The sequence below is a fragment of the Ictalurus punctatus genome, chromosome 9 (assembly GCF_001660625.3).
Source record: "Ictalurus punctatus breed USDA103 chromosome 9, Coco_2.0, whole genome shotgun sequence".
Classification (NCBI taxonomy): Eukaryota; Metazoa; Chordata; class Actinopteri; order Siluriformes; family Ictaluridae; genus Ictalurus; species Ictalurus punctatus.
This window is the reverse complement of record NC_030424.2, coordinates 15,699,688-15,726,392: the sequence shown is the minus strand read 5'-3', so window position 1 is coordinate 15,726,392 and position 26,705 is coordinate 15,699,688. Positions and strand designations below refer to the sequence as shown.

At 38.3% G+C, this 26,705-nt stretch overlaps 1 protein-coding gene across 1 annotated transcript; it reads right to left on the bottom strand.

Moving 5' to 3' along the window:
* Positions 1 to 2,395: 2,395 nt before the first annotated feature.
* Positions 2,396 to 26,705, bottom strand: pgfb (placental growth factor b). The gene is made up of 7 exons (XM_017477225.3): positions 26,248 to 26,705; positions 14,699 to 14,735; positions 7,566 to 7,762; positions 4,588 to 4,667; positions 4,346 to 4,375; positions 4,187 to 4,249; positions 2,396 to 4,062 (listed from the first exon to the last, which is right to left on the bottom strand). Exons 1-7 carry the CDS (start codon positions 26,311 to 26,313, stop codon positions 4,041 to 4,043), a joined length of 495 nt encoding a protein of 164 aa, XP_017332714.1. The 5' UTR covers positions 26,314 to 26,705; the 3' UTR covers positions 2,396 to 4,040.

The following is a 26,705-nucleotide window of genomic DNA, read 5'->3' as shown; positions in this document are numbered from 1 at the left end:
TGATATAATAGAACTAAAGTGCTATTGTCCCTTATATACATGCCCCTTATATAAGAGGCTCTTATATACTGTGAGGTGTGATTGTTCTCGAATGTGGGTGATTAGTAATCAGGTGAATTTGAACGTGACAGAGTCTGTTGGTGGGAAGTGTATTTCATGGCGGCCCGATTCGTAGGCCATGGTGTGTTCTGGGAAACAGAGTTCTTTGTGGCTGTTTGCCTGACAGGCATAAGCTTTGGCTAGTTTTTTTCCCCCCCATAAGGTTTTCATGAAAATGTCATGACTAATATATGACACATATTTACGATACCTAAAATGTATTACTGTAACAAAATAAGTAATAAGTTATAATTGATTCATATTCAAGGAATCCCAAATGACCAAAAATGATTTAGGTAAATTGGGACAGTTTTAAAATGTAGAGAAGAAAAGTGGAGAGATATAATAGACGCATGAGTGGATGCATGAATAAATAATGCTTTGATTGATTTTTTGTGCATTAAATAGTGTTTTTATAAAGCATTTAATAAGCAGTTGAATAAAGTAGACTGATAAATACAGAACAATGCTTAAGTACAGAGTGTGCAGAGATTTTTACTAGTGCACTGTGTTTATGTACTTAAAGAATGTTGTCCTGTAAATGTGATTTACCTTTTTGTGGTGGTTAAACTTAATCTGTTCTTACCGAATTTTTAGAAAAGATTGGATATGAATTTGGAAAATATTCTAAACCCTGCAATCCATTATTTACTGCAGTAAATAATGGATTGTAGAATGTTAATTAGGCCAAAATCTTAATATGTTTACTTAGTCTACTGTTTTCATAAAATATAAGAATATGGTGATGATGAATTTGGACAAGATTCTATATGTTCTGTTACTGAAATTTGATTTATAGCTGCAGAATAATTATGTTACAAATAAATAGCATGTTAAACGTCATTGAGGATGAAAGTAATGACCTAAACAAATGAAAATGTACCCTTAAACCGCTTTAAAATCATTTTAAAATCATAAAAATGCTTTGTTTTTCTTGGCAAAATGCATTTCTTTATAAATTGGCAGACAAAATGTTCCTGTAAACTTCTGAATTCATTCTGCTGCTACCATCATGAGTTACATCATTAATAAAGATTAGTGAGCCTGTTCCAGAAGCAGCCATGCAAATCCAAGCCATTACACAACCTCCACCATGTTTCACAGATGAGCTTGTATGTTTTGGATCATGAGCAAGTCCTTTCTTTCTCCACACTTTGGCCTTTCGGTCACATTTCTTTGTGAATACCAATCTGGCTTTCTGATTCTTACTGCTGCTGAGTGGTTTGCATTTTGTGGTATGGCCTCTATATTTCTGCTCTCAAAGTCTTCTTTGAACGGTGAATTATTATACCTTCACCCCTGCCCTGTGGAGGTTGTTGGTTATGTCACTGACAGTTGTTTTGGCTCTCACAATGTTTGTCATCAGCTGTTGTTTTTCTTGGCTGACCCATTCAGTGTCTGTTGCTCAGTACACCAGTGGTTTCATTCTTTTTCAGGACATTCCAGATTGTTGGATTGGCTATGACCGATATCTGATTGATTTCCCTCTTTTCTCAGCTTCAGAATAGCTTGCTTTTCTCCCATAGGCAGCTTTTAACAACAAATGCAATCTTCACAGGTGAAACTGAAGGCTAAAACCAAGAAAAGATGTTCAGAGCTATTTATTGCTTAAACAGTCATTCTAACAGGACACACCTGGGTAACAAGAAACATCTGACAGTCAAACGTTCTAATATGTTTGCTTGCCTACAAGCTGATACAAAAATGTGCTATTTTCTATGTTGTTTAACACATCTACATTTTAATACCAGGAAAGAAAAGCTGAAATGAAATTCTGAACTCTTTTCTCATACATCTTCTGATCTCAAACCCAAATGTCATCATTCGACAGCAAAAACAATGTTTCAGAGGGGACTGTATCCGAATTCAGCTTATATGTCAATTCATGTGGCATAATGATATACATGTCAGTTTCCTTTATAAATCTTAGATACCACATTAACTAGAATGGAAATGCATTAAATTGTACCACATTGTATTTTTAAGAATAAAAAATCTCATTTAATTTTTGGCTGATTCAGTCCTATTTTTGGATTTCCATTTGATTTTATACTGGAAAATGGCTTACACACACACACACACACACACACACACACACACACACACACACACATATATATATATATATATATATATATATATATATATATATATATATATATATACACACACACATACATATACCAACCCTATACAAACAACTCACGTGGATCTTCTATTTTAGAGTACGCCACAATAAAACACAATAAAATAAATAAGCCATTTACACAAAGTTCCTTTAATAAAGGAACAACAATTTAGATAACGTATCTCTTTATTTGCAATGGCACGATAGCAATACATTATCAATATCATATATAAATATGTACAATATACATGAAAATGAACATAACTTTAAAACTCTTGACCCATGATGGCAATAAAAATGAAAACAATTGCTCTTCTGTTCACACTCAGCAACACAACGAAAATGCTGCCAGTGTAAGTACAATACAATCCTATATCTGGTGATGTGCTAATAAAATCTGGGAAATGAAAGAATTTACACAATACTAAATTCATAAATGACTATTAGTCACTGTTAACTGATATTGTCACTTTTGTTTCTAAAGGCCAGGTAGTATTAGCAGCAGGTGTTGTTTTTTGATTTATTATTACTATTATTGTTAATACTATTATTATTATTTTTGGGGGGGTTGAGTCTCATCATGTTGCTGACCTGAACCCATTCCTTTTTTGAACCATTTTAATAGAGAAAAATAATATACTTTTATTTCAAACTTCAATTTATGTTCATTTACACTCGTCTCTCCTATTGCAAAATCAAATACACTCTTAAATTCAACGACACGTCCATGATCTCTCATTATTTAAACCATAAACAAACACGGTTTGTTTATGTGTAAAAAATGACAATATATTGAATTGCTTTCTTGATACCAGTAGAGGTCACTACGTCAATGTACGAACCATATAAGAAGTCACTTTGAGCTCGAACGCAGTCCATGTGCACAATTGTCCATGTAGACGTGTTCAAGCTTGAGAATTTGTTTTGTGGCCTGAATGTTTGTAAGAAAAGACAAAACTCAGAGATGCTCTACAGCTAGAATGCTAAACCAACAGACAGTCCACTAACAATACAAGCGTGGAGGGCTCATAGGGAACAAGGAGGAGACAGGGACTGAAAACTCTTCACACACACTACTGTGTGTAAAAAGGGAATATATTAGCAAGGAGGGAGGAGTTTCTTGGTCTTTGTCCCAGCTTTAAATTCTTGCATAACTATCAGCTTTCAGTTATTGCATATGTAATCACATTTACTCTGAGAACTCTTTAATACAAGAGTAAAGAAGCTTATTGCTTATCTCGGCTGAAGGAAACATGAGAAATGATGATTGTTGGTTTTCTGGCAAAACCAACTGTCTTTGGCGATTAAAGTTTTATCTTTAAAAAAAAACAAACCCAATTTGTACTCATGCCAAATTTCAGCAGAGTATTCAGTCAAAAACAACCAAACATGCACTCTCTTCTGGTTTGCAAGCAATAAATAAAATGATGTGATGTCAGATAGTGTGCATAATAATAATAATAATAATAATAATAATAATAATAATAATAATAATAATAATAACAACAATAATTATAATAATAATTTTTACTTTATATAGCCAGTGTCCTGTGGGCTCATGTTCTAGCTCAGACACTAGGTCTGGCCCACCACTGTTATGCTCCTCAGGAGTTTTGTGAGATGAACGTCTGAGGGTATCACCTCACAAAAGGCACTTCTTGTGTATGAAATGTCCCCGGTGATCTCCCCATCATCATGACAATGGTGCATCTTGGATCTGGTGCTTGAGGTGACGCAGGATGCTGTAAGAGGCTGGCAGTACACTGAAGGGGCAGGCAGTACAGGATGGGCAGAGAGAAGGAAAGGACTGCGTTTACCTTCGAGGAGGCTGGCACCTGTGAGACATTTACATTTCAGTATGCAGACCACCATCAGGGAACAGTACACTCTGAAAAAAACCTTTTATATTATATCTGTTATTAACTATTATATGTGATTTGTAAGAAAATAGATCTGTACCTATCACAGTCTTTTACTCGCTGTTTCTCCTTTCTTTTTCTCCCCCTTCCTCTTGGCTTTGACCTACCGTGAATAAAAGATCAACTCTGATAAATTTTGAAGTAAAACATGAAACTGCAGTTATTACTACTTATGATAAAGTGTTGCAAAGAAAGTTACCTGTCATGTTTTGGTGTATGCTTTCTTAGTCTGTCCATCACACCACATAAGAAGAGAGAAACAATTAGTTACAAGTGTTAGGTTCTTATGGTTATTTCAGCTGACGGTCTTGTGGTACCGCCAATTTAATAACTATGTCACGACTAGCATTATGATTGGACAACACGGTTAGGATTAGAGAACACATTAATGAATAAAACAGAACAAACCAGACTAAGTGTTTTTTTTTTTTTTGTCCTTACCTACATTCACAGCTTTTATGCTCCACAAACGTCATCTCCACATACTCCTGTCCCTGCTCTGCTGGCTTCAGCTTTAATAACTGCACAAAAATATGAGAGTTTATTTTTAAATGAGTTAAGTTAAATTTAATGTTAACTTTCTTATATTGCAAAACCTTTGACTAGCCAACAACAGTGTGGCTCAACTGGAGCCCATGGCAAAAAAAAAAAAAAAAAAAAAACAACCCCTGACAACTTAGCAAGTGAAAATATTTGAATACAGTCAAATTGATCTAGTATTTCCTGTTATAAGATTACAATAAACCAAATAAAATGCATGATTATTATACATATTTCTAGATATAACTTCAAGCCTGACATAGTTTTGTTCTATTGACAGATTTTTTTGCTAATTTTAAGCATTTATTTCTATAAACAAGCTAAATTATCTGCCCATATAATAACAAAATGTCAGGAATCTGTTGAGGACAGGTACTCAGTGTTTTTTTTAATTGTTGCAACCAAAACAAAAGACAAACACGTGATCCAAAAACGTGGTCAAAAAAGGTAAAAAAGAAAAACGTAAATAATAAGCACATGATCCAAAACATGTAAACAAACATGATATCAAGGATTGGTATCGAATTGCATAATGACACAGAGCATATACTGTACTTCACAATGAATATGAATACTGAGAGTCCTTTTAAACTGTAAGTGTGGTGAAGGTGATTGAGTCCAGGGGTGCTTCTCAATAGTCAAATTGATGCCTCCTCGCTTTCTCGCTCCTCCGTGCTCCAACCTGTGACCCAGAAATTGATTGATGTCAACCATTTACATTTTATGGCATTTGGCTGACATCCAAATGCCATAAATATGCCAATATCCAGAGCGACTTACATTTATCTCATTTATACAACTGAGCAGTTGAGGGTGAAGGGCCTTGCTCAAGGGATCAACAGTGGCAGCGCTGGGATTCACAAACAGTAGTCCAACGTCTTAACAGTGCACCTCGAGGAGGCGAGTAAGCTTTTAGAGGAGCTAGGAGCGAGGATACACAGGTGTATCCTATGCGGAAGTGTTTCTTACCAAAACCTGACACGCGCATAAATTCCTCATCTGCTTTACATGTGCCAGAAAATTTATGTATTGTTCATTAATTTATTGTTGAATAACCCAGATGTTTCACATACTATACTACTAGTGCATTTTGCTTTATTAAGAATATCATTATTAACCAAGTTCCAACAACATAATGGCAGATCCCTGAAGAGTGGTGAGGTCATCCAGCTGAGCACAGTCATCAATAATTGACGTCGCTTTGACTCTTGAGAGAACGGGGATATTCCGTTTGACTTGCTTCGATTCCTCTCTCCTCGCATCTCATCCTTGCATCCTATCCTCACATCCTAAGGAGGTGGAGGTAAGATGCAAGGAAAAGAAGCAAGAAAAGTAAATCAGGATGCACAAATAAGAAATGAGAAGCACCCCAGGTGGGTGTAATCGGTGATCAGGAAAGTATGTACGTGAGAAGGTCTGGGTGTTGTAGTTCTCAGCGGCCGTATTTGTAGTTCTTGGAAGTGTAGTTAGATGCAGATTCTGGCATCGACATGACAAAAAAAATTAAAGCTTGAAATGAGTAAAAATTTCTGGAAATAAGTTTAATAATCTTATATTTTGGTTTATCGTAATCTTAATAATAGGAAATAATAGATTGCATTGAGATCTCCTCAGCTAATATTTTTTGTTAGTGTAAAAATGTACCAATCCAAAATCAAGTGTTGACACTGGAACTGAAATTCTGGATAGGTTTTGCATTCGATTAAAAGGATCCAATCCATTGACAAATGTAGTGCCATGAGTGCTTATATATGCATTGATGATCAATAATGAAAATACAAGACATACATTGTCACCATCACAAATGTGATGTATTGTATAATTAATCTGGCAACAGATGCACACAGAGACACATGGTTACTAAGAGAATGACAGTACTAGCTGATCCTCTGTTATCTGATTTCAGCACAATACAGATATCCACTGAGCTCTGATACAGTGTGTGTTGTATGTATTGTATTAAAAATATAAAATATGGGTCCAGGACATGAGATAAACCAATGAGATAAACTAAGTGGGTCAGAACAGGTTAAAAAAAATAGTCTAGAGTACTGGTTCTCAAGAAAACGTAAAAGCCTAAGTAACTTCACAACCCTGTCTGTGACTACACATTAAAAGAAAAAAAAAACCTAATTATTATAACACTCTTATTTTGAACACAGTAAAACTGGTCATGTGCAGCTGTCCACAGCATGATTTACTTTGATCTGTGCTGCATGTTTTTAAAATGAAGACATGGCAGACTTCTGCCGGCAATTACTGCGCAATCAGCGTGTCAGCAGCTTTTCATTTCATAGACATTATTTCCTAAAGTAAGAATGCTTTCATTCATCGACAGGGTGTCCAAAAAGTCTCCATACATAGGGGGAATGAACACTTTTTAGCAAAATGTCGTCCAAAATTTTTCATACTTAGTTTAGATTACGTATTTTTCAGATTTTGACTTTAAAAGTGTCTTTGACAAAAGAAGGCCATGGTGTACCAGGAAAAGAGGCAGCACAAAGATCATTTAAAGGAAGGCATTCGAATTGCAATTACATGCATAACACCAGATGTGTTAACATGATTGCATCGTGAGTGGGAGAGGGTGTGTGTTTACAAAGAAATGGCAATCATGTTGAGGATGTTTTGTAAACAAAGTTAGATTTTTGCTAATAAAATAAGTGTAGGGGCACCCTATACTAAAAGTTACCTGGATACACTGGATTGTATTAAATCACTTATATTACTATAAACAAGTTTACATGCAGAAGCAAATGTGCTGAATTAAATACAGTTCAGTCCAGCTGGTCACATACAGTGTGTTTACTTAGTTGTTGTCACTGTTAGTGACCACTGGCAGAGGTAGTCCACATCACTGTTATTGTTCTAGTACATACTTGCATAGTGACGTTAGAGGTTAGCGTGGGGTGGCACTCAAGGTTCTCGTCTCCACAGCAACCAGCACAACGGACCAATGGAACGCAGGAAGGGCTGTACATGTGCTCTACCTCCCCAGGATACTCCTGCACTACATCCACCAGTGTCTCGATGGTGCGGCAGAAGCTCCGTCCCCACACCTCCTGAAACAGGATTACTGCGACAAGGGCAAACAAAGAGGGGAAAAGGCAGGCATTATAGGCCAAAGCCTCACAAAGATTTGTGTTTTTCCTCTTCTAATACACCATATTTAGTCCATGAAATCCTTGGTAATTAGCCAGTGAGTTAAATAAGCTGTGTTATCCCCTTAACCTCAAATAAAGCAAATTATTCCATAACTGCTATGAGTTGTTCAGTGAAACTGATAAAGGTAAGTAGTTACAGAAGTGAAGGATGTCATTTTAACAACATTAACAATGGTTTTGACACTTTAGCATGACAGCTAGCTTCTCTTCTCTAACACAGGTGGTTGTAGAGGCTCTGAAACCTGCAGGCAACCAGAGGCACATGACAGGATTAGCAGATCATTGTAAGCTTTAGTCACTACACTATGCACAATTGCCCAATAAACATGTGCTTCGTTAGCTTGGTCTCAGATGTGTGTCCACTGTGCCTCAGTTTGGCGACCTTTCACACAAACGGCAGCATCTTTCCCAACATTCTCAACTAACTTTCTTTCTTTCATGGGGCCTTAAGTAGCTGCACGTTAAGCTAGTTACGGTCATGAACACTGGCCTATAAGCAGGCAGGAATTCCGGATGAGGAGGATTACTCCTCCCTGAGTTTTAGCATGTTCCACATAGCTTTGGCCTTTGTGTAATTATATTGTGTTTTTAAGCAAGTAGCTCATGTTGTCTGTACCAAAAGGGGGGGGTTTAAGGTTTTTTTTTTTTTTCCGAGACATGTAATGCTCCGTAAAACTGAAAATGGAAAAAAAATCAATAGAACAACTCAGGGTTATTGTTAGTGTAGTTTACTTTTCGTTCCTTTCTTGTTTTTGTAACAGCAAAATATGTTAAAAAAACAGATTGTTTAAAAAAGGCTTTACGCAATAGATGACAGGGTACAAGAAAAAAAATCTGGAAAGGAATGAAAGGAAGGTAATCCTAATTTTGGAGGGCGGGTGACCTGTAGTTCTGACTAACCAGATAGCTCCATATTATTGTCATGTAATCCAAAATGCGAGAAGAACAAAGGGGAAAATGCTGCAAATTTATAGCTAATATTGTGTCATACATTATTACATGACTATTGGAAGATCTCGGTACATATTCACAGACTCTTTGGGAGGTTTTCTAGCAGTTACAAGGGAGAAATAGAACTGTGTTCTTAGTAGTCTTACTTCAAAATAATCTTATGTTTCTACTCATTAACCATTTTCCATATATTTCTGTTACAGCCTACAAGAAGATTTCTTTAAATCTGTGCAGCTAAAATGTACCCAGTCACTAGTAAGAAAATTCATTGTAAGGATGATTCATTTACTTTAAGTTAGTATTCATAGGTCTGAATATAGAGATATTTCACTGCTCCTGTGGCCTTACTTCATTTCTGGATCAGCATCTCCTCCTATCATAAGAGTAACATGAGAGTTGCACGAGTGGGAGAGATAAGAGATGAAATTTCAAAGCTGCTAATCGATCTGCCACTCCCTACGCACGCCATCCAGTAATGAAAACAGACAGCACAGGGAGCTTCAGTAGCTTTAGGTTGTCCAGCAGTCCACTAAGAATGAAAAACTCGCATACGGAGGAACTTTGGGGTTAAAGAGTGGAAATCAATCATTCGATGAGAAAACATCACGCATCACGAGATCACCATGAAGGAAAATAATAGGGCCAATAAGAAATAGTGGGAAGAGTGGAATGACTACCCCAGGGATAGTCCACAGTTTACTACTAGAAAGCAGCATACACTTGCATGGAAATTAGTGGATATGGGTCAAAGACATTTGCAGAAACAAAATTCCGCCAACAGTTGCATCAGTTCCTGACCAAGATATTTTGACTTGAGCAATGATTTTCGACATGCACAGGTCCCAGCTTTGTAAACATTTCTAACACTTTAAATAAATTGTCCTAAATGTCAGATAACAGTAAATGTGCTGAAAATAACTTCTGGCAGAATTTGTTGGTATGACCCCAGCCTATTAGTAATGTGGTTAGATTAACACAATTTTTCCTATTTTCTGAACTGACGTTTGAAATATGCCGGCAGAGTGGTATTTTCAAACCTACTGTGTTGTGTTACTGCTTTTGAGAGCCTCTCTTAATGCACACACATTGGCAAGACTTTTTTTCAGACTATTTTCCAGACTTCAATCAAGTTCTACCTCAGTTCTTACATATTTTGTACGGTTTTACGTATGGGCACTATTCATGTCCAGTGTTTGAAGTTGGAGAAAAATAGAGCCAGTACTCACCTTATTCACATGTTGGCGTGTATCGGCCGGTGTCGGCTAATCATTAAGTATTACATTCTGAATTTCTACAGTTAATAAAATATTCTAGGAGATATCGCTGATGTTTTAATATAGAATAATAATATATAATAATTTAAAAATGTAATTTCTGTATTTTACTGTAATAATATAATAATGCAATATGTGTATGATACTATATACTATTAGTTTTATTATTATTATTATATTATGCATGTGTGTGTGTGTTAATCGGAAATTTGTTGCATGTAAACACCTTATTCAGAAAATCCACTGAAAGGAGATAGATGCACATGCTCAGTGCACAAGGAATTCTGGGCGTTAACAGATGCTTAGCTGTATTCAGGCATACTTACAACAACGATGTATACAGGAATATTTCGATGCTTGCACGCATATAAACATGGAATTCAGAATATGACTGCAACCTGAATACAGACCTTAAACAGAATATGATGTGCATGTAAACGGAGTCATTCTCTGACTCACGTGTTCTCTTTGTGTCCTTTTGGAGCCAGGCCACCATTATTTGCATTAACGTTACTTAGCATTTATGTTACGCTACTCAGACTAGCATTAACGTTATTTATCTTTTTTTTAATCTTGAGACTTGTCGAGAGAACAGGAACAGGTGAGCATAACATAGTGCCCCCTGGGTAATGTAGTTTATGTAAGTTAATTATGAATTGCCCAGAACCTGATATGGAAAAGGCAGAAAAGAGTAACACCAGTTTGTGAGAAGTGCTGGTATGTAAGAAAATGTCACGGTAAACCAAAGAGTAAAACATAGAAGTACTGGTACCGTGTACTGGTGAGTACCAGTCCACTTTGAGCACTGTTCATGTCACCCCTCATCATCTACTAACAAGAAATAACTGAATGAATTATTTTATCCAGAAAAAAAAGAACAACTCAGTTCTGTCTGTTATCATTAATGACTTAAAGAATATAAGTATCATTTCAAGAATGGAAAAATAAAACTTTATGTGCACATCATTGTGACTGTCATAGTTACTAAATATCAAGTGAAAGTGCAAGACCTCTTGCTTGCTCTGCTGTGATCTCATTTCCGATGCTGCGTATATATGTGAGCTTGCCCAGAAACTCTAGCTAGTTATCTCAAATACAGCATAGATACTTGAAGTACACTATATAGCCAAACATTTGTGGAAGCGTCACCATAACACAAATATGTTGGCCTTGCCCAAACTGTTGCCACAACGTTTGAACCACACAACTGTATTGAATGTCTTTGTATGCTGTAGCATTTAGATTTCTTCTTCACTGGAACTAAGGGGCCCAAACGTGACAGCATGACAATGCCCCTGTAAAGTGAGGGCATGAAGACACAGTTTGCCAAGGTTTGAGTGGAAGATCTTAAGTAGCCTGCACAGAGCCTTGATCTCAACCCCACTAAACACCTTTGGGGTGAATTGGAATGCCAAGGCCTCCTCACCCACCATCAGATACCTTACTTATGCTCTTGTGGCTGCATGGAAAAATCTCAACAGCCACATTCTAAAATCTAGTGAAAGCCTTCCCAGAAGAGTGGAGGTTTTTATATTTCACTAAATCTGGGATGCGATGTTCAAAAAGCACATATGGGTGTGATGATCAGGTGTCCCATCACCTCTGGTTGCATCTATCGTATGTATTTTTATTGCCTCTGGGTTCTCTGAATATTTTTAAAATCTAATTTGTGTATTTTATTCTGCAACCTGTCAAACATATCATGTGCGTGTCAGATAGCATTAGCACACTATGTGTCACACTAAATGCAGAGTAATAAATACACACTTTGAGACAAGCAGACAACCCAGAGGACACACACTTGCCTGATATAACTGGGTTTGCAAAACAAAAATACAGAGAAAGACACAAACTCTGTTAATCACTAGCTCACTATCATGACTTCTCTAGCTAAACAACCACACAACCAAGTAACCATACAGTGGGAGAAATAAGTACTGGATGCGTCAACATTTTTTTCAGTTAATATTTCCAATGAGACTATTCAGATGAAATTTTCACCAGACATCAGTGTTAACTCAAGAAATCCGGAAATATAAAGAATGACACAGGAAAAAAGCATTCAACATGCTGACTGAAATTTATTTAATAGTTAGTGGAGAAGCATTTGTTTGTAATGACGTCTTGAAGACGCTTCCTGTATGAAGAAATTAATGGGCCGCAGTATTCAGGTGTGATTTTGGGACATTCTTCTAATCTAAACATATTGTCTTTAAATCTTGTTCAACTGGATTCAAGTCAGGTGATTAACTGGGCCATTCTAAAGCCTTGATTTGTTTTCTCTGAAACCATTTGAGAGTTTCCTTTGCTGTATGCTTTGGATCGTTGTCCTGCTGGAAGGTCCACCCACGTCTCATCTTCATCATACTTTTCGATGGCAGCAGATTCTTCTCAAGAATCTCCCTGTAAAGGGCTCCGTTCATCATTCCTTCAATTACATGAAGTCTGCCAGTACCATGCGATGAAAACAGCCTCACACCGTGATGCTTCCACCTCCAAACTTCACTGTTGATATAATGTTTTTAGGGTGATGTGCAGTGCCATTTCTTCTCCAAACATGGTGTGTAGTATGACAGCCAAAAAGTTCAATTTTGCTCTCGTCTGACCAGACTACACTCTCCCAGTATTTCATAGGCTTGTCCAAATAAGATATAGCAAACTTTAAACGAGCTTCGATATGCCTTTTTTTTAGTAATGGAGTCTTGCAGGGTGGGCGTGAGCAGCGGAGTGCATTGCCTATTGTATTCTCTGTGATGATGGCACCTGCTGCCTCCAAGTGTTTCTGGAGCTCTTTCTGAGTGGTCCTTGGCTCTTGGGCTACTCTTCTGACTATTCTCGCTGGTCAGAAATCTTGCGAGGAGTGCGTGGTTCAACATTGCGTGCGTGGCTACTGTGCGTGGCCGGTTGATGACGTAGTGATGTTGCTTCCACTTGCGGATAATGGCCCCAATGGTGTTCACTGAAGGACTCAGAAGTTTTGAAATACGTCTGTATTTAATTCCATCAATATGTTTTGCAACAATAAGGTTGTGAAGGACTTGGGAGAGCTCTTTGCTTTTACCCATCATGAGATATTTCTTGTGTCACACCTTGGTAACGAAAAGCCTTTTTATAGACCATCAATTTACTAACCCAGCTGATATTAATTTGCACAGATAGGAGGTATAATTACTTACGGATTTCAGCTGGTTCCTTGCCTTGGAGAACTGCTTTTTCTTAGCGTGTTCAATATATTTTCCTGTGTCATTCCACTTTATTACACATAACTTTATTAATGGACTTTAACATTGTTATTTTTTGATTTAATACTGATGTCTGGTGAAAATTTCATGTGAATAGCCTTATTGGAAATATATTTACTGACAAAAATGTTGATACATCCAATACTTATTTCTCCCACTGTACAACTTCCACAACAAGGATAAATCTGAGTATCGTTCATACACTTCTCAAATAAACAAATGAGCACTTTGAATATTCAGCAAGAAAGGCTATGTGTACAAATTTCTCACCAATTCTCATGACAACCCTGAAAAAAGTGACTGTGAATTACAATGACAGGACTGCCAGGCAGACTCTCAGCAGCTCAGGAACAACATTTTACAGAGTTTTTTAAGGACAAATTAAAGAAAGGGTGATCCAGATTCAGCAATATTTTTCTGTTATTCTGTCTATACCTTGGGGTGTATTGGCCTGATATTGGCATTTTTGAATACTTGCCTGCTTTTACATACAGTTCTAGATTTTGTACTGTGGGTTTTTTAAATAAATAAGCTCGCACTTGTATCCTTTTCTCCATGGTTGTGATACTTCCATTAACATACAGTATCGATATAAAATCTTTGAGTGATTTTGCAATTTATGTCAATGTTCTTGTCAAAATATTAACAAGAAATCTATCAGTGAAATTTAGTCATATTGTTAGATAATGTCACTGCACTGGGCATATTCAGTTTTAACAGGGAACCAGAGGTACTGAGTGGACATCATAGCACCATGCCTAACTATCCATCCATCCATTTTCCATACCGCTTTTCCTATGCAGGGGAGACTGGAGTCTATCCCAGGGAACTTGGGGCACAAAGTGGGTATCAACCCATCTCAGGGCACAATCGCACACACATTCACACATTACGGACAATTTGCCAAATGTCAATTAGCCTACAACTCATGTCTCTGGACTTGGGGAGGAAACTAGAGTACCCAGCGTAAACCCTGGAAGCACGAGGCGAACCTGCAAGCTCCGCACGCACAGGGCAGAGGCGGGATTCCAACCCCCCCAACCTCGGAGGTGTGCGCCAAACGTGCTAACCACTAAGCCAGCATACCACCCCCCCCTAATGCCTGATCAAACCTCTTGACAATCAACTCATTCTAACTTAATGCAATTTACAACTGTCCTACTCTTCCTAGGTTACCATCTGCATCAGTGTTCATGAAAATATAAAAAAAAATTATAATGCCACAATCTTCTGCTTTATTATTGTGCTTCTGCCATTATTACGAACATAGAGCCTCTCTTTGGCCTATGTAGGCTGTGTATAATAGCAGCAAAGTGGACTGTAACAATTTTATACTGCCTAATGCACATAGATGAAAGGCTGGTTATGTTCATATTCTTACCTTTAGAGGTGCTGTTGGTAGTGCCTGAGTGGGAACACTGCAAAAGATTAAAACATGTAACAGATCAGAGATCATCAGATTAATGATATTTATTACAAATTAAACATGATTAAATCTGTTTATCATTGACACAATAATGTATGCAAACATGTGAAATGACACATTCTTTGCTTACAAATTAAGAAAACATTTAGCATAACTACACATAAGACGTGCAATTATGCTATTTTTTTGTAGTAACATGGATGAACAACCCTACAGATCTCAATCGCAACTAAAGCTAGATAATCCACAAACCATTTGTTTTAAGATATAGATCTAACTATATGTAACAGCAAGCATAAAAGATAAAATCTCTTAGCACACATTGGTGGTACAAGGCAGAGCAGCACATTTCAATCCAAAGTCACCCTGATGTGGCCAAGAGATTTATCATATTTCCATTTATGTCTGTTTAAGTTTAAAATTCTGCGGTGTGTGATTCATCTATTTATTTTCCTGTTCGTCTATCTCTGTTCTGTGGACACTCCCCATTAAGCCTTTGTTAAACAACATTACATTTTCTCTGGAACCTAAGAACTTAACAACCACATTAACTCTTTAGAAGGTCCAAGAGTCCTTCTACGTGATAAATTCTCGTTATCATTAACATTCCACCTTACTGTTTCCTTACAAAATAACACCATAAAGATTTAATAATGTGTACCTCAGTTGAAATGAAATAAAACGAACACTATGATAAAATGTGTTTTGTCTGCATTGAGATCCTGACCACCACTTCAGCTAACTAGAGAAGCAAATCCGCACAGTGATATCATATCATGATTCATTGGGCTGTGAAATTCCTCTGCCATGGTTCAGGATAAGGAGGCTCAGTGCTCAACAAATTAATGGGTCAGTGACCTACATTGCCTACCTCCACCTTACTCGTGTAGGTCACAAAAGGTCTGACATGGAGCAAACTTCTGTAGAATGAGAAATTACACTATAGCACTGTCTAATGGTTATGGAAGCTTCTTTTGAAAAATAAAAAAGAGGCATAATGACACACATTTACAATCACATCCCTCTGTCTTGCTACAAAACAATATTTATTGTCTCTATCACCAAACAAAAGTTTCATAAGCATGTAAGTTCAAAAAAGTATACAATCTAAACCAACCTAAAAAAAGGTTCAGGGGAAGGGTGTGTGTGTGGGGGGAGGGGGGAGGGGGGGTGTTAGTATGTAGTATTAGTATTTCAGGCAGACTATGTGTTAAGACTTCACCTCACCACAATGGTTCTTTTTGGCAGCAGTCTTGGATGCCTTTCATGGAAAGAATACTTGAGGTAGTCATAGTGGGGGAGGAGGAGGCTTTGGGGGAACCTGGCATAATGCACCTCAATCAGAATAAGGCACACACTCAGCACCATCAGGATCCCTGTGCCAAAGAGTGAGTTGCCTTTGTAAAATCTGGCAGATTATTGTGGATATGTGGAGGACCTCACGTAGCAACTGCTCATCCAAGTGTGCGTCAGCATGTGCGCTAGATGGGTTAGCATTTAGATATTTATATTTATAGAGGACTCTTATACATTTTGGCCAACTCCTTATGGTTTTCTAAGGATCATATAGATCATTAGAGACTGAAAGAGCATCAAAGGCGAGACTCTTAATGTTGACTCAGATCTTTTGGAGGGGTTACTGTATGTGGTGAAACTTAAAGAACCATAGATACAGGATATACTAGAAATGAAAATTCACTCTGATTGTTAAACCCATTGTGTTTATGGCAGGTTTACAAGACAATAAAAAAGGACATGAGGCACATAGAATGTTATTGTGTTTCTTTAAATAAATTCCTGAAAAGATTTCATTTCTGAACTCCTTCAACAGTTCAGGAAGACGGTCTCATGGTCGATTTGCCTGGATTTGGCCACTGTCCTAATTTTGCTCATCAGTAATAATTACAAAGACAAGATCTCTAAAATAGGTTTATACAAATCACTGAAGCACTTCTATGAAAATTCTCTTGTATCTTGTATAATATCTGTGGTATTTCCATGAGACTAATGTACATTTGCATGCATCAGTGTGACACCCTCATTTATGTGAGATTCACATCAGTTTTCTAATTGCATAGTCTGTGGGATATGGGGCAGGAAGTTTTGAGAGAAAAACAAAAGCAAACAAAATGATAACTAAATATTTCTGCAGACTTTTGGCTCCTCGCAAAAATGTGGATTGTGACAGCAACTGGGGATCTTACAAGTTTGAAATGAGAAAGCGTTACAGAGAAGTTGGTAGTACAATGGATGGGAAAGTGCTACAGAATAATTATAGTATAGGACATTTTGTTGATAATGCACACATTTTTCAGAGAAACAGGAGCGCTAGTACTTCATGGATGTATAATAGAACATGGCTCTAAAGTTAGTTTCAAAAAGGGCCAGACATACTACATATACTGATGAGAATGTCTGCATTGCACTGCCACTTTAATTCTACTCAAGTCTGCTGCTTGTACCTATGTTTACACCCACTGACCTACCACACTGCACTCTTACACTGTATTTAACATTATAAATTAAACTATATGTTTTTTATATATATATATATATATATATATATATATATATATATATATATATATATATATATATATATATAAATAAATAAATAAAAGAGTGCCTATTAATAAAGTTGATATATGCTATCAAATGACACATGAAACTGACATTTTGTAGTAATTTTCACAATTTAAATTAACAACAACAACAACAAAAAACAGATGGAAAAAGTAAGTACACCCATACATTTATCACTCCTTCAAATCCATAAAATTTAGTCAGGTGTTCAAGTTTGGGTGCCAGTGATTAGAATCTGCTTAGAGAGTGCAGGTGGAACCTGTCTTATTTATACCCTCTCATATCTAGTGTCTGGTGTTCCTTTGCTATTGAGGTGTTTGGTGTCATCATGCGAAGAACTAAAGAGTTCTGTTAGGCCTTTAGAAAGAAGCTGTGGATGCCTATGAGTCTGGCAAGGGATTTAAAAAGATCTCCAAATTATTTGAAATACATCATTCCACTGTGAGGAAAATCAACAGCAGTCATTTCAAATGACTGCCAATTTGTCCAGGACTGACCATCCATCTTCAACTGCTTACTCCTTTTCAGGGTCACGGGGAACCTGGAGCCTATCCCAGGGAGCATTGGGCACAAGGCAGGGTACACCCTGGACAGGGTGCCAGTCCATTGCAGGGCACACAGTCACACACACATTCACACACCCATTCATACACTATGGACACTTTAGACACGCCAATCAGCCTACCATGCATGTCTTTGGACTGGGGGAGGAAACCGGAGTACCCGGAGGAAACCCCCACAACGCGGGGAGAACATGCAAACTCCGCACACACAGAGCCGCGGGAATCGAACCCGGACCCTGCGGTGTGAGGCGAACATGCTAACCAAGACTACAGTTGCTATACAGCCAATGAGCATATAGGCAAAGACCAGGCCTTTTGGAATAATGTGCTCTGGACAGACAAATCAACGATAGAGTTGTTTGGCCACAGAAACAGCAGACATGTTCAGCGGTGACCAAAGACAGCTTTTCAGGAGAAGCACCTCATACCGACTGTGAACCACGGTGGTAGAATGTTATGGTTTGGGGTTGCTTCGCTATCTCAGGGACTGGACAGCTTGCATTTATTGATTCAACTATGAATTCTGCACCATATCAAAGTGTGCTTGAAGATAACGTGAGGCCATCTGTCCAAAAGTTGAAGTTGAACGAATGTGGACCTTTCAACAGGATAATGATCCTAAACACACTAGCAAATCCACCAAGCAATGGCTCAAAAAGAAGAACTGCAGGGTTATGGGATGGCCTAGTCAAAGCCTGGATTTGAATCCCATTGAAATGTTGTTGGGGGTCTTGAAACAGGCACAGTACATGCAAGAAAACCCTCAAACATCTTGCAACTGAAACAATATTATATAGAAGGGTGGTCAAAAATTCAAGCCAATGTCAGAGACTGGTGGACAATGTTTCCTGGGATAGGCTCCAGGTTCCCCGTGTAAGCAGTAGAAGATGGATGGATGGATGGATGGATGGATATATATATATATATATATATATATATATATATATATATATATATATATATATATTTTTTTTCTTTCTTATTTTGTTTAATTTATAATGCTAAATTACTTTTAGCATACTTCTAACTCTGTGCTGCAGTCATAGGGGAATTTCTCTCTGGGATGAATAAAGTGATTGATCGATCTATCTATTTATAACTGCTCTATGACACATCCTCTGCCTCTTCTCAGCTCCAGTTGGTGAAATTTTAGAAAGGGATAGGGCCCTGACAGGCAGATGCTGTTCTGTGAATCTATTAATCATTGATAATCATCCTTCTTTATGTGAATACATTATGGTCATTTTGCAATAGAACATTCAACCTCAGTATCTTGTCGGTCTTCAATGGACCACTTCCACAAGTGTTACTCAAACAGCCTTTTAAAGCATTCAGCTGGTGTAGATCTGTCACATTAAAGTCTGCTGAAGGAGTGAACTGAATGGCTGTATTTGCAATAAGTTAATGTGATACAATAAGTACTACAACGCCTTATGTCTTAAAGCTGATGCTCTCCAGCTGCTCAACATGTTAAGGTCAAATTAAAGAAAAGGTGATCCAGATTTAGGAGAAACTTGAGGCTGCTTTTCACTGATGGACGAGTGCCATAAAGTAGTCGGTCCTCTTCTCTCTATCACTCACAGTCAATCTGATCACATACAAACCAGCACTAGGAATTTCACCTGTGTTAAATGACACTGGGTTTGACTCGCCAGATCAAGAGCGGTGATGAAACCGGGCACCATACAACAACATATGCAAAGACAACTCATTGGCCCTACATATATGGCCCAGTCCAGGGTAATTGTGCTCTCTATTACAGTAAATGCTGCTGTGGGTGTGTAAAAGGGAATAAATTGCCTCCAGATGAGAGATTAAAGGCCACTGAGCAGATGACAGTCCCTTGAGTGCCACCAAAGGAAGGAGAGGTCCATGTTTCCAGATTGTGATTGCACTCTATGCCCTGGGCAATTAGCAGGCCTGTACAGGAAGAAGCAGCCCTCCTGTCACCACCACAACAGTATTTATGAGTGACTACTCACTAAGTGCGTGTGAACAAATTGTGGAGATGGATGCTGCAGCAACCAAAGGCTGAAAAGAGTCCAAAGCACATATTTTCATTGAAGGTGTTATGAAATTGCTTATAGTGTTTATTGACAAGAGAAATGAAACACAGCTGTCCCGAGGAGAGATATCCCTGTTTCCTGAACACAACCTGAAAACTAGCTTGATTCCCACAATCCATGTTTTATAATGTTTTTACTGATTATTGATTTTATTGAAATTATTAATGCATGCATTGTCTTTGATTGTGGCAAAAATCCAGTTAGTGCCTTGGCAATGCATTTGAACTGTATTGGTCATACAGATCATATTAACACCAAAGTAGTGCATGTTTACAGTTCAGTACGTCCCAAATGTTAACCATAAATCTCCAGTAATACAGTACAAAGTGTTACATATGCATATTCCAGTGTTGCTATGTATATGTAAATGCAGGATTAGCTCTCAGTGCTGTAAACTGAAATCACAGGTGTTTACACTGTCAGTTGCCTAGTCAGTGGCTCTTGCATAAATAGCACCTTCTTTCCAGAACTAAAGAAGAGGAAGCTGATACACACAGGAACAGGTGGCCAGACTCGAGTATTATTTTGCTCAAGTGTTGATAGAGAGGAAACACCTGTAGTGAATCATGTCTTCAAATTGCATGCTGAAGCACAGAAGCTACCACAGACCATGCTCTCTGTCCAACTCCTATTACTTTTAATAACACTGTGCTTTTACAAGGCTGATGCATACTCTTCCTCACTGCTGAGCCAAGATAGTACAGAGGGAGCTGAGAACACCCGCATGGGTCAATGTCATCATTATTGTTCCAGCTGTTTAAATGAGGCAGAAGGAAGGACAGAAGGACCTGGACAGGAAACACATTAAGAGAGCAGCAGTTCAATACAACCTCTCTCTCAGCATTCTGTCCCGTCTATCCTGCACAGGAAAGGTGAAAGCTAAGAATATATATAAAGGAAAGAAAAGGGAAACAGAGATGAACACAGGGTACAAACGAGGAAGGAAAAGAAGAATGGCACATCATATGACACTTAAGAGAGAATATGTGGCATCTGGGGCACAGTAGGAAGTGACAGAGATGGGAATTCACATGGAAGCACAACCAGTTTGAAAATAGCACAAAGGAAAATACATAAATACCATATGAAAGGATGTACACCTGCATGCTAAAACAATTACATAGTCAGGTGACTGTGGTATTTCACAGCAGTTTCCTGACAGGTGCCTCCATTGAGAACAAAAACATGCACTCATGTGCACAAACTAACCTGCACGTAGAGCCTGTATTAGAAAATTCCAACACAAATGTCTATAGTTCAAATAAATTTCAAATAGCTGAAATACAAAACCATGAATCGTGTGTGCAATATGACAAATAGGCAGAATAAACACCAAGAACAAAAACTAGCTTAAAAAGCAAAATAGACTAGCATACAAGTAGTCAACCTTTCTAGTTTTTTCCATAAAGCCTCTAAACTTAATCATATAGATTAAGTTTAATATATGTACATTAGTAAATTGAATGCCACATTGTTTAGGAAGACAAAGACCTTCATGTGTTTAGGAGCAAACAAGTTCAGAGACAATGAACACAGGCATATAAAAAGTATATAAAAAGTCTACACACCCCTGTTAAAATTGCAGGTTTTTGTGATGCAAAAAACATTAACACCAGATTAATCAGGTCAGTGATACAGCAGACAATATAATTCAAGTGAAAAACAAATAGAAATGTTTTAGGGGAAAAAAAGAAAAAGAAAAAAAAATCCCATACAATAACCTGGTTGCATAAGTGTACACCCCCTTTTATAATGAGGCATGGACTCAAAATGAAGCAATCACATTCAAACTCATGTTCAAAAGTCATTATCAAACATCCGCATCACTGAAGTATATTCCGATTAACCCAAGCTGCTGATTAACATCTTCTTGGTTTCATCCGACTACTGAAGCAATGGTCCACAAAGAGCTTACAAAGCATATACAGGATCTCATTGCCAAAAGATACTGATCAGGAAGTGTACAAAAGAACTTCCAAAACATTAGATGTACCAAGGAACACAGTGAAGGCCATCCCATCATCGTGTGGAGAAAATGGGCACCATTACCTGGCATCACCTAGAACAGGACATCTGTCCAAAACTGACGAATGTACAAAAAGAAAACTTATCAGGGAGGCTGCCTAGAGACCTACGGCAACATTAAAGGAGCTGCAGGGATATCTGGTCACTCCCTGTATGTGACAACAATCTCTCATATTCTTCACATGCCACTCCTACCATATGGGCTGGTGTCTTTTTGTGCATTCTTAATTCTAAAAGATGTGTTTGGCACAAAAACAAGACAACTTAGACAAGCTGGCAACCCAAAAAAATGGTATAGCATAGTGCTGGCAGCGTTTTGGCTCAAATTATATGCAGTTGAAGATGAAGAAAAGGGTCTCCTTCCAACAACCCAAAGTGAAAAATCAGCAAAGGAATGGCCTCAGAAGAAGATCAATGTTTTAGTATGGTCCAGTCGGAGTCCTGGAAGGAAAGTGGAATAAAAATTGCCAAATCAAGATATTCTAAGTTGGTGGACTCTTACCCCAAAAAACCTCTGCATTACCAGCAAAAGGTGCTTTGAAGGTGCATTAGTAAAGTTGTGTATACACTGTGCCCAGTTTATTTGAAGTTTTTTACCTGATGCCGACCTGACAATGACGCCCGTTTAGTAACAGAGCTGTTACAGAAAAGGTAGCAAGGTTTAAGACTTTGTTCAAGTTCACATCAGTTAATCAGATTAAAGAATATGTCAGATATGATCTGATATCAGTCAATAGACTTTCATGCGAGTATCAGCCCTGATACTAATACTCAAGTATATTGTAATCCTTTTGTTCTTCTTCTCCATATTACATATCCCAGGACAGCAGAGTGGTGCAGAGCTCAAAGGTTCCCAGTTCCAACATGCCGGTAAGTGGACAGCAGTCTCTAATGAGTGTGGACTCATTTATAAGATGGACTGACGCCCCATTCCCACTTCATTTCTGCCTCATGCTCAGTGTTCCGGGAATAGACTCTGGATCCGCTTCAACCCTGACCAAAATATGCAACACCTTCCTAAAATAAAAACAAATTAGTCATTTAAACCACCAGAATAAAGTAGTTACTGGGAATGTATGAATGAACAAGGTAAATGTGTCAGACAACACTGTGAAAACACTCAATATGCTCCCATGTTAATGATTGTGGCCTTTCTTTGCCCCTCATACTTCATATCAGGCCACCTGCATTACAGTAAAAACAGCCAACTCCTGAGACATTACTGTTAGGTTAAAATGAGGACAGAATTTGGGACAGTGGCAAAGTTTTCTTAAGTGAATCTGAAATCAGAGACCTCCATCCAAGAGAGGAGGGCAGGATAAGACATTTATTATTGGGTTTCCCCAATTGCGTGGCCAATATTTACTTTCCATTCTGTTTAGTTTTTCTGTTGGAGTGGCCAAGTAGACAAGACACGCAGCAAAGAAGAGACAGATAGTGTCAAGGAGAAATCTCAGGATAAACTGTTTGAGAGGGAATATGACTGATTTTCAAACATTTGCTGTGGAATGTTGAGATAAAGAAAAAAATAAAGATGACCTTGTGAACTTTCAAGTCTAGGACAAAACTGCATAAGGGACTATATTCAAAGATATTTTCATAAAAAGATGAAAAAATGCTAAGCAAAATCTACCACCCTGAAGGTTTCTTAGTTTTAAAGTAGAACCCTACAACAGAGGACTTTCCCTTTAGAAAAGGTTCCAAGAAAAATTCATTTAGAAAGGCCTTATAAAGAACCCTTGAGAAACACTTTTATTAAGAGTGTGTGTCATGTGGACTCTCCATAACAAGGAGATGGCTTGATGGTATCTGCCTGTTACCCACGTGTTCTCTTTTGTGGGACGTTTGTGTGTCCCTGAGACGATTTGAAAATACATTCCAATAGTGTATTTAGTGTATAAATCTTTAAATCTCATTTTTTCCCAATTGGATGGTCTCTCTTAAGCTGCTCAACAGCACCACCTACTTAGGATGCAGACATGTAGAACTGCTAAATCATTTTAACACAATAAATATCCTGGTAAAGGCCCATTTAATAAAAGGTAACCATTTATAGAGACCTGGTCTGGCCTCATAGAGTTTCAATAATCTGATACTGATCATTTCAGATTAGCAAAAACAAGTGATAGAACTCAATTATTGGTTTTGACCATTTTGACTTAGCACTATATGTAACAGATGCAAATTAAATATAACAATGTACTATATTTAAGTATATTTTGCTTACCCAGTATATACCTAAAAGATGGAACAAACTCTCCAACAGCTGGCTGGTTGATGCTTGACAGGCAGCTGTTCTCTTAAGTATGAGTGAGTGCTTTTCTAAAACCTCACTAGTGGATTTTACTCATGTTATCACCAAACATTTGTGAGCCGATTATACGGCTCCATAAACATAACATTGAGTCCCTACTTAATCAAGTGATATCGCTCATTACTGGCCCGCTTCATACAAATCCCTTTGAATTACAGCAAACTGGGGTTTCGCCACATCTCGGTGACAGAGAAAGGGAGTGTGAGAGCAGAGAAAACGGAACAAATGAAAGGGCTATAAGAGAGACGTGACGCATGTCGAGGGACATGAAGCAAAAGAAAGAGAAGAATAACTTAGAGTTTGAGGGAAGGGGGAAGGGGAGAGAGAGAGAGAGAGAGAGAGAGAGAGAGAGAGAGAGAGAGAGAGAGAGAGAGAGAGAGAGCAATTGAGAAGGTTCCAGTCTTTTGTGAGAACTCTTCAGTTAGGGTATTCAGGGAAGGATTCATCAATGGGAGGCAGTGAATGAACCTGAAAAACTTCTGCCATGTGTTAAATGTTCACTCCCGCTACAAGGATGCTTCACTGGAATTCTGTTTGAAAAAGCCAGTAACAACAGATGTTTGGAAACTTCCTGTATTTCAAAAAACTAAGGACAGTAAAAGCACCATAGACGCACACACGTTCACAGATAGAAGACACACAGCTGTATTTTGGTCAGATGTCTGAGATTGGTTGGTGAAACTTACATTTACATTTACATTTATTCACTTAGCAGACGCTTTTATCCAAAGCGACTTACAAATGAGAAAGATACAAGCAAAGCAACTTAGCAGTTTACTCTGAGCTAAGGACACAGGTGGACCTTGTTCTGTCCTACCAGATTTACGACAGAACACAGAAGATGTGCATGATGTCCTTTCACAAACAGTGAGCTAAAATCCATACAGACCCAGCTTGTTATTTACTAAATCAACTTGAAGCATATTATTCAGTAGGTACAATGACTTGTTGAGTAACTACAGTGACACTAACAGGAGTGTGCACACACCAGCAGGTCGTGAGAATGTACACGGTTTGTGCTACACATAACTAGGGTTAAAAGGTGAGCACATTTTTGATATCTTTTCTGTAATCGCCCGAATGTACAGAACGGTAGTAAAAAGATGTTTAGGCTGATATTAGACCTAGTCTTTATCTTTAAAGGAGTTCACAGGTTGTCTGATCTGATAGAGTTGCAGGTGGAAAAAAAAGAGAGAGCTTCATGAAAGGATAACCCAAACTGTTAACCTCAGACTCCCCATTAAAGCCCAGGTTCAGCTTTGTCGGCTGATAAAAGGCTTTTATTTGGACAATAAAATGTCACAACTAGACATAGTAAGCCATATTTGTGGAAAGGGGGTGAATGTTTGCACTTACTAAATGTACAATGTATTTGTACAACGTGCAATGATACGGGGTTTTTTTTTCACCCGTAAAAGCGCAACAGGAATAAGGCCACATGAACGCCAGCGTGAACTTCCAGGATGACGCAATCACCGCGCGCTTGCTTTGGGAGGCTTGTTACGTTTGACGGACACAAACTCACAAACCCGGGTTCAAACTGGGTGATGCAGTTGGTCACGTTTCACTTCATGACTCGACACTTTCGATGTGGCACCAATTCAAAAAGAGATCAGGTTATAATCTACAGGGACAATGGGGGTGTTAAATGAAAAAATCGCAACAGACCACGCCGGCTTTGCTGAGTATGATGTTTCACTGTGGAGCTTAGCGAGTTTAATGACCGTCACTCAGGAAGCTTACGTCTGTGTGAAAGCTGCACGTATTCGCTTCTTTAATGATCTGCGTGCACCACAACTTCTGCACTTACCGAATAAGTCCGTATAAAACGGGCCGGAAACGGGCGCACACTCACCACAAGCAGTGCACTTGCAACGAACAGGTTTCCTGTGTGTAATAAAGTGTGTGTGTGTGTGTGTGTGTGTGTGCGCGCGCGCGCGCGCGTGGTCTTACCTGACCAGGGGTCAGCGTCAGGACCGCAGCCGCTACGACTTGCACCAGTGACGCCAAGACGCTCATACTGGGATACTTCAGTGCCAAGACCTGAGTCCACTCACTTCGGTGAGCGAAATCCACTCAGGAACAACTACGACCAAAAGTCAGAAATAAATCCCACGAAAAGAAGAAGAAACGACTGGAGTGTTTAACACCGAACAAGATACGCGCGACCGTCCGTTCCCGAGTGACTAGATAAATATCAACTCCAGACGTTTCTCAGCACACCCGTATTAGATCTGTTACTGCTTCCGAAACAGAAACATCTCCAAGATATTGAAGACCCGTTCAAGAACTAATTACGATGCGTAGCCTTTCTGTCAGTGCTTTTTAAACGTGCGCTTTAAAGCTTCCTCCGCATGCTGGTTCCTCTACATGCTCACACACTTGGGCTACTAATTGGCCCTCAGCACTTT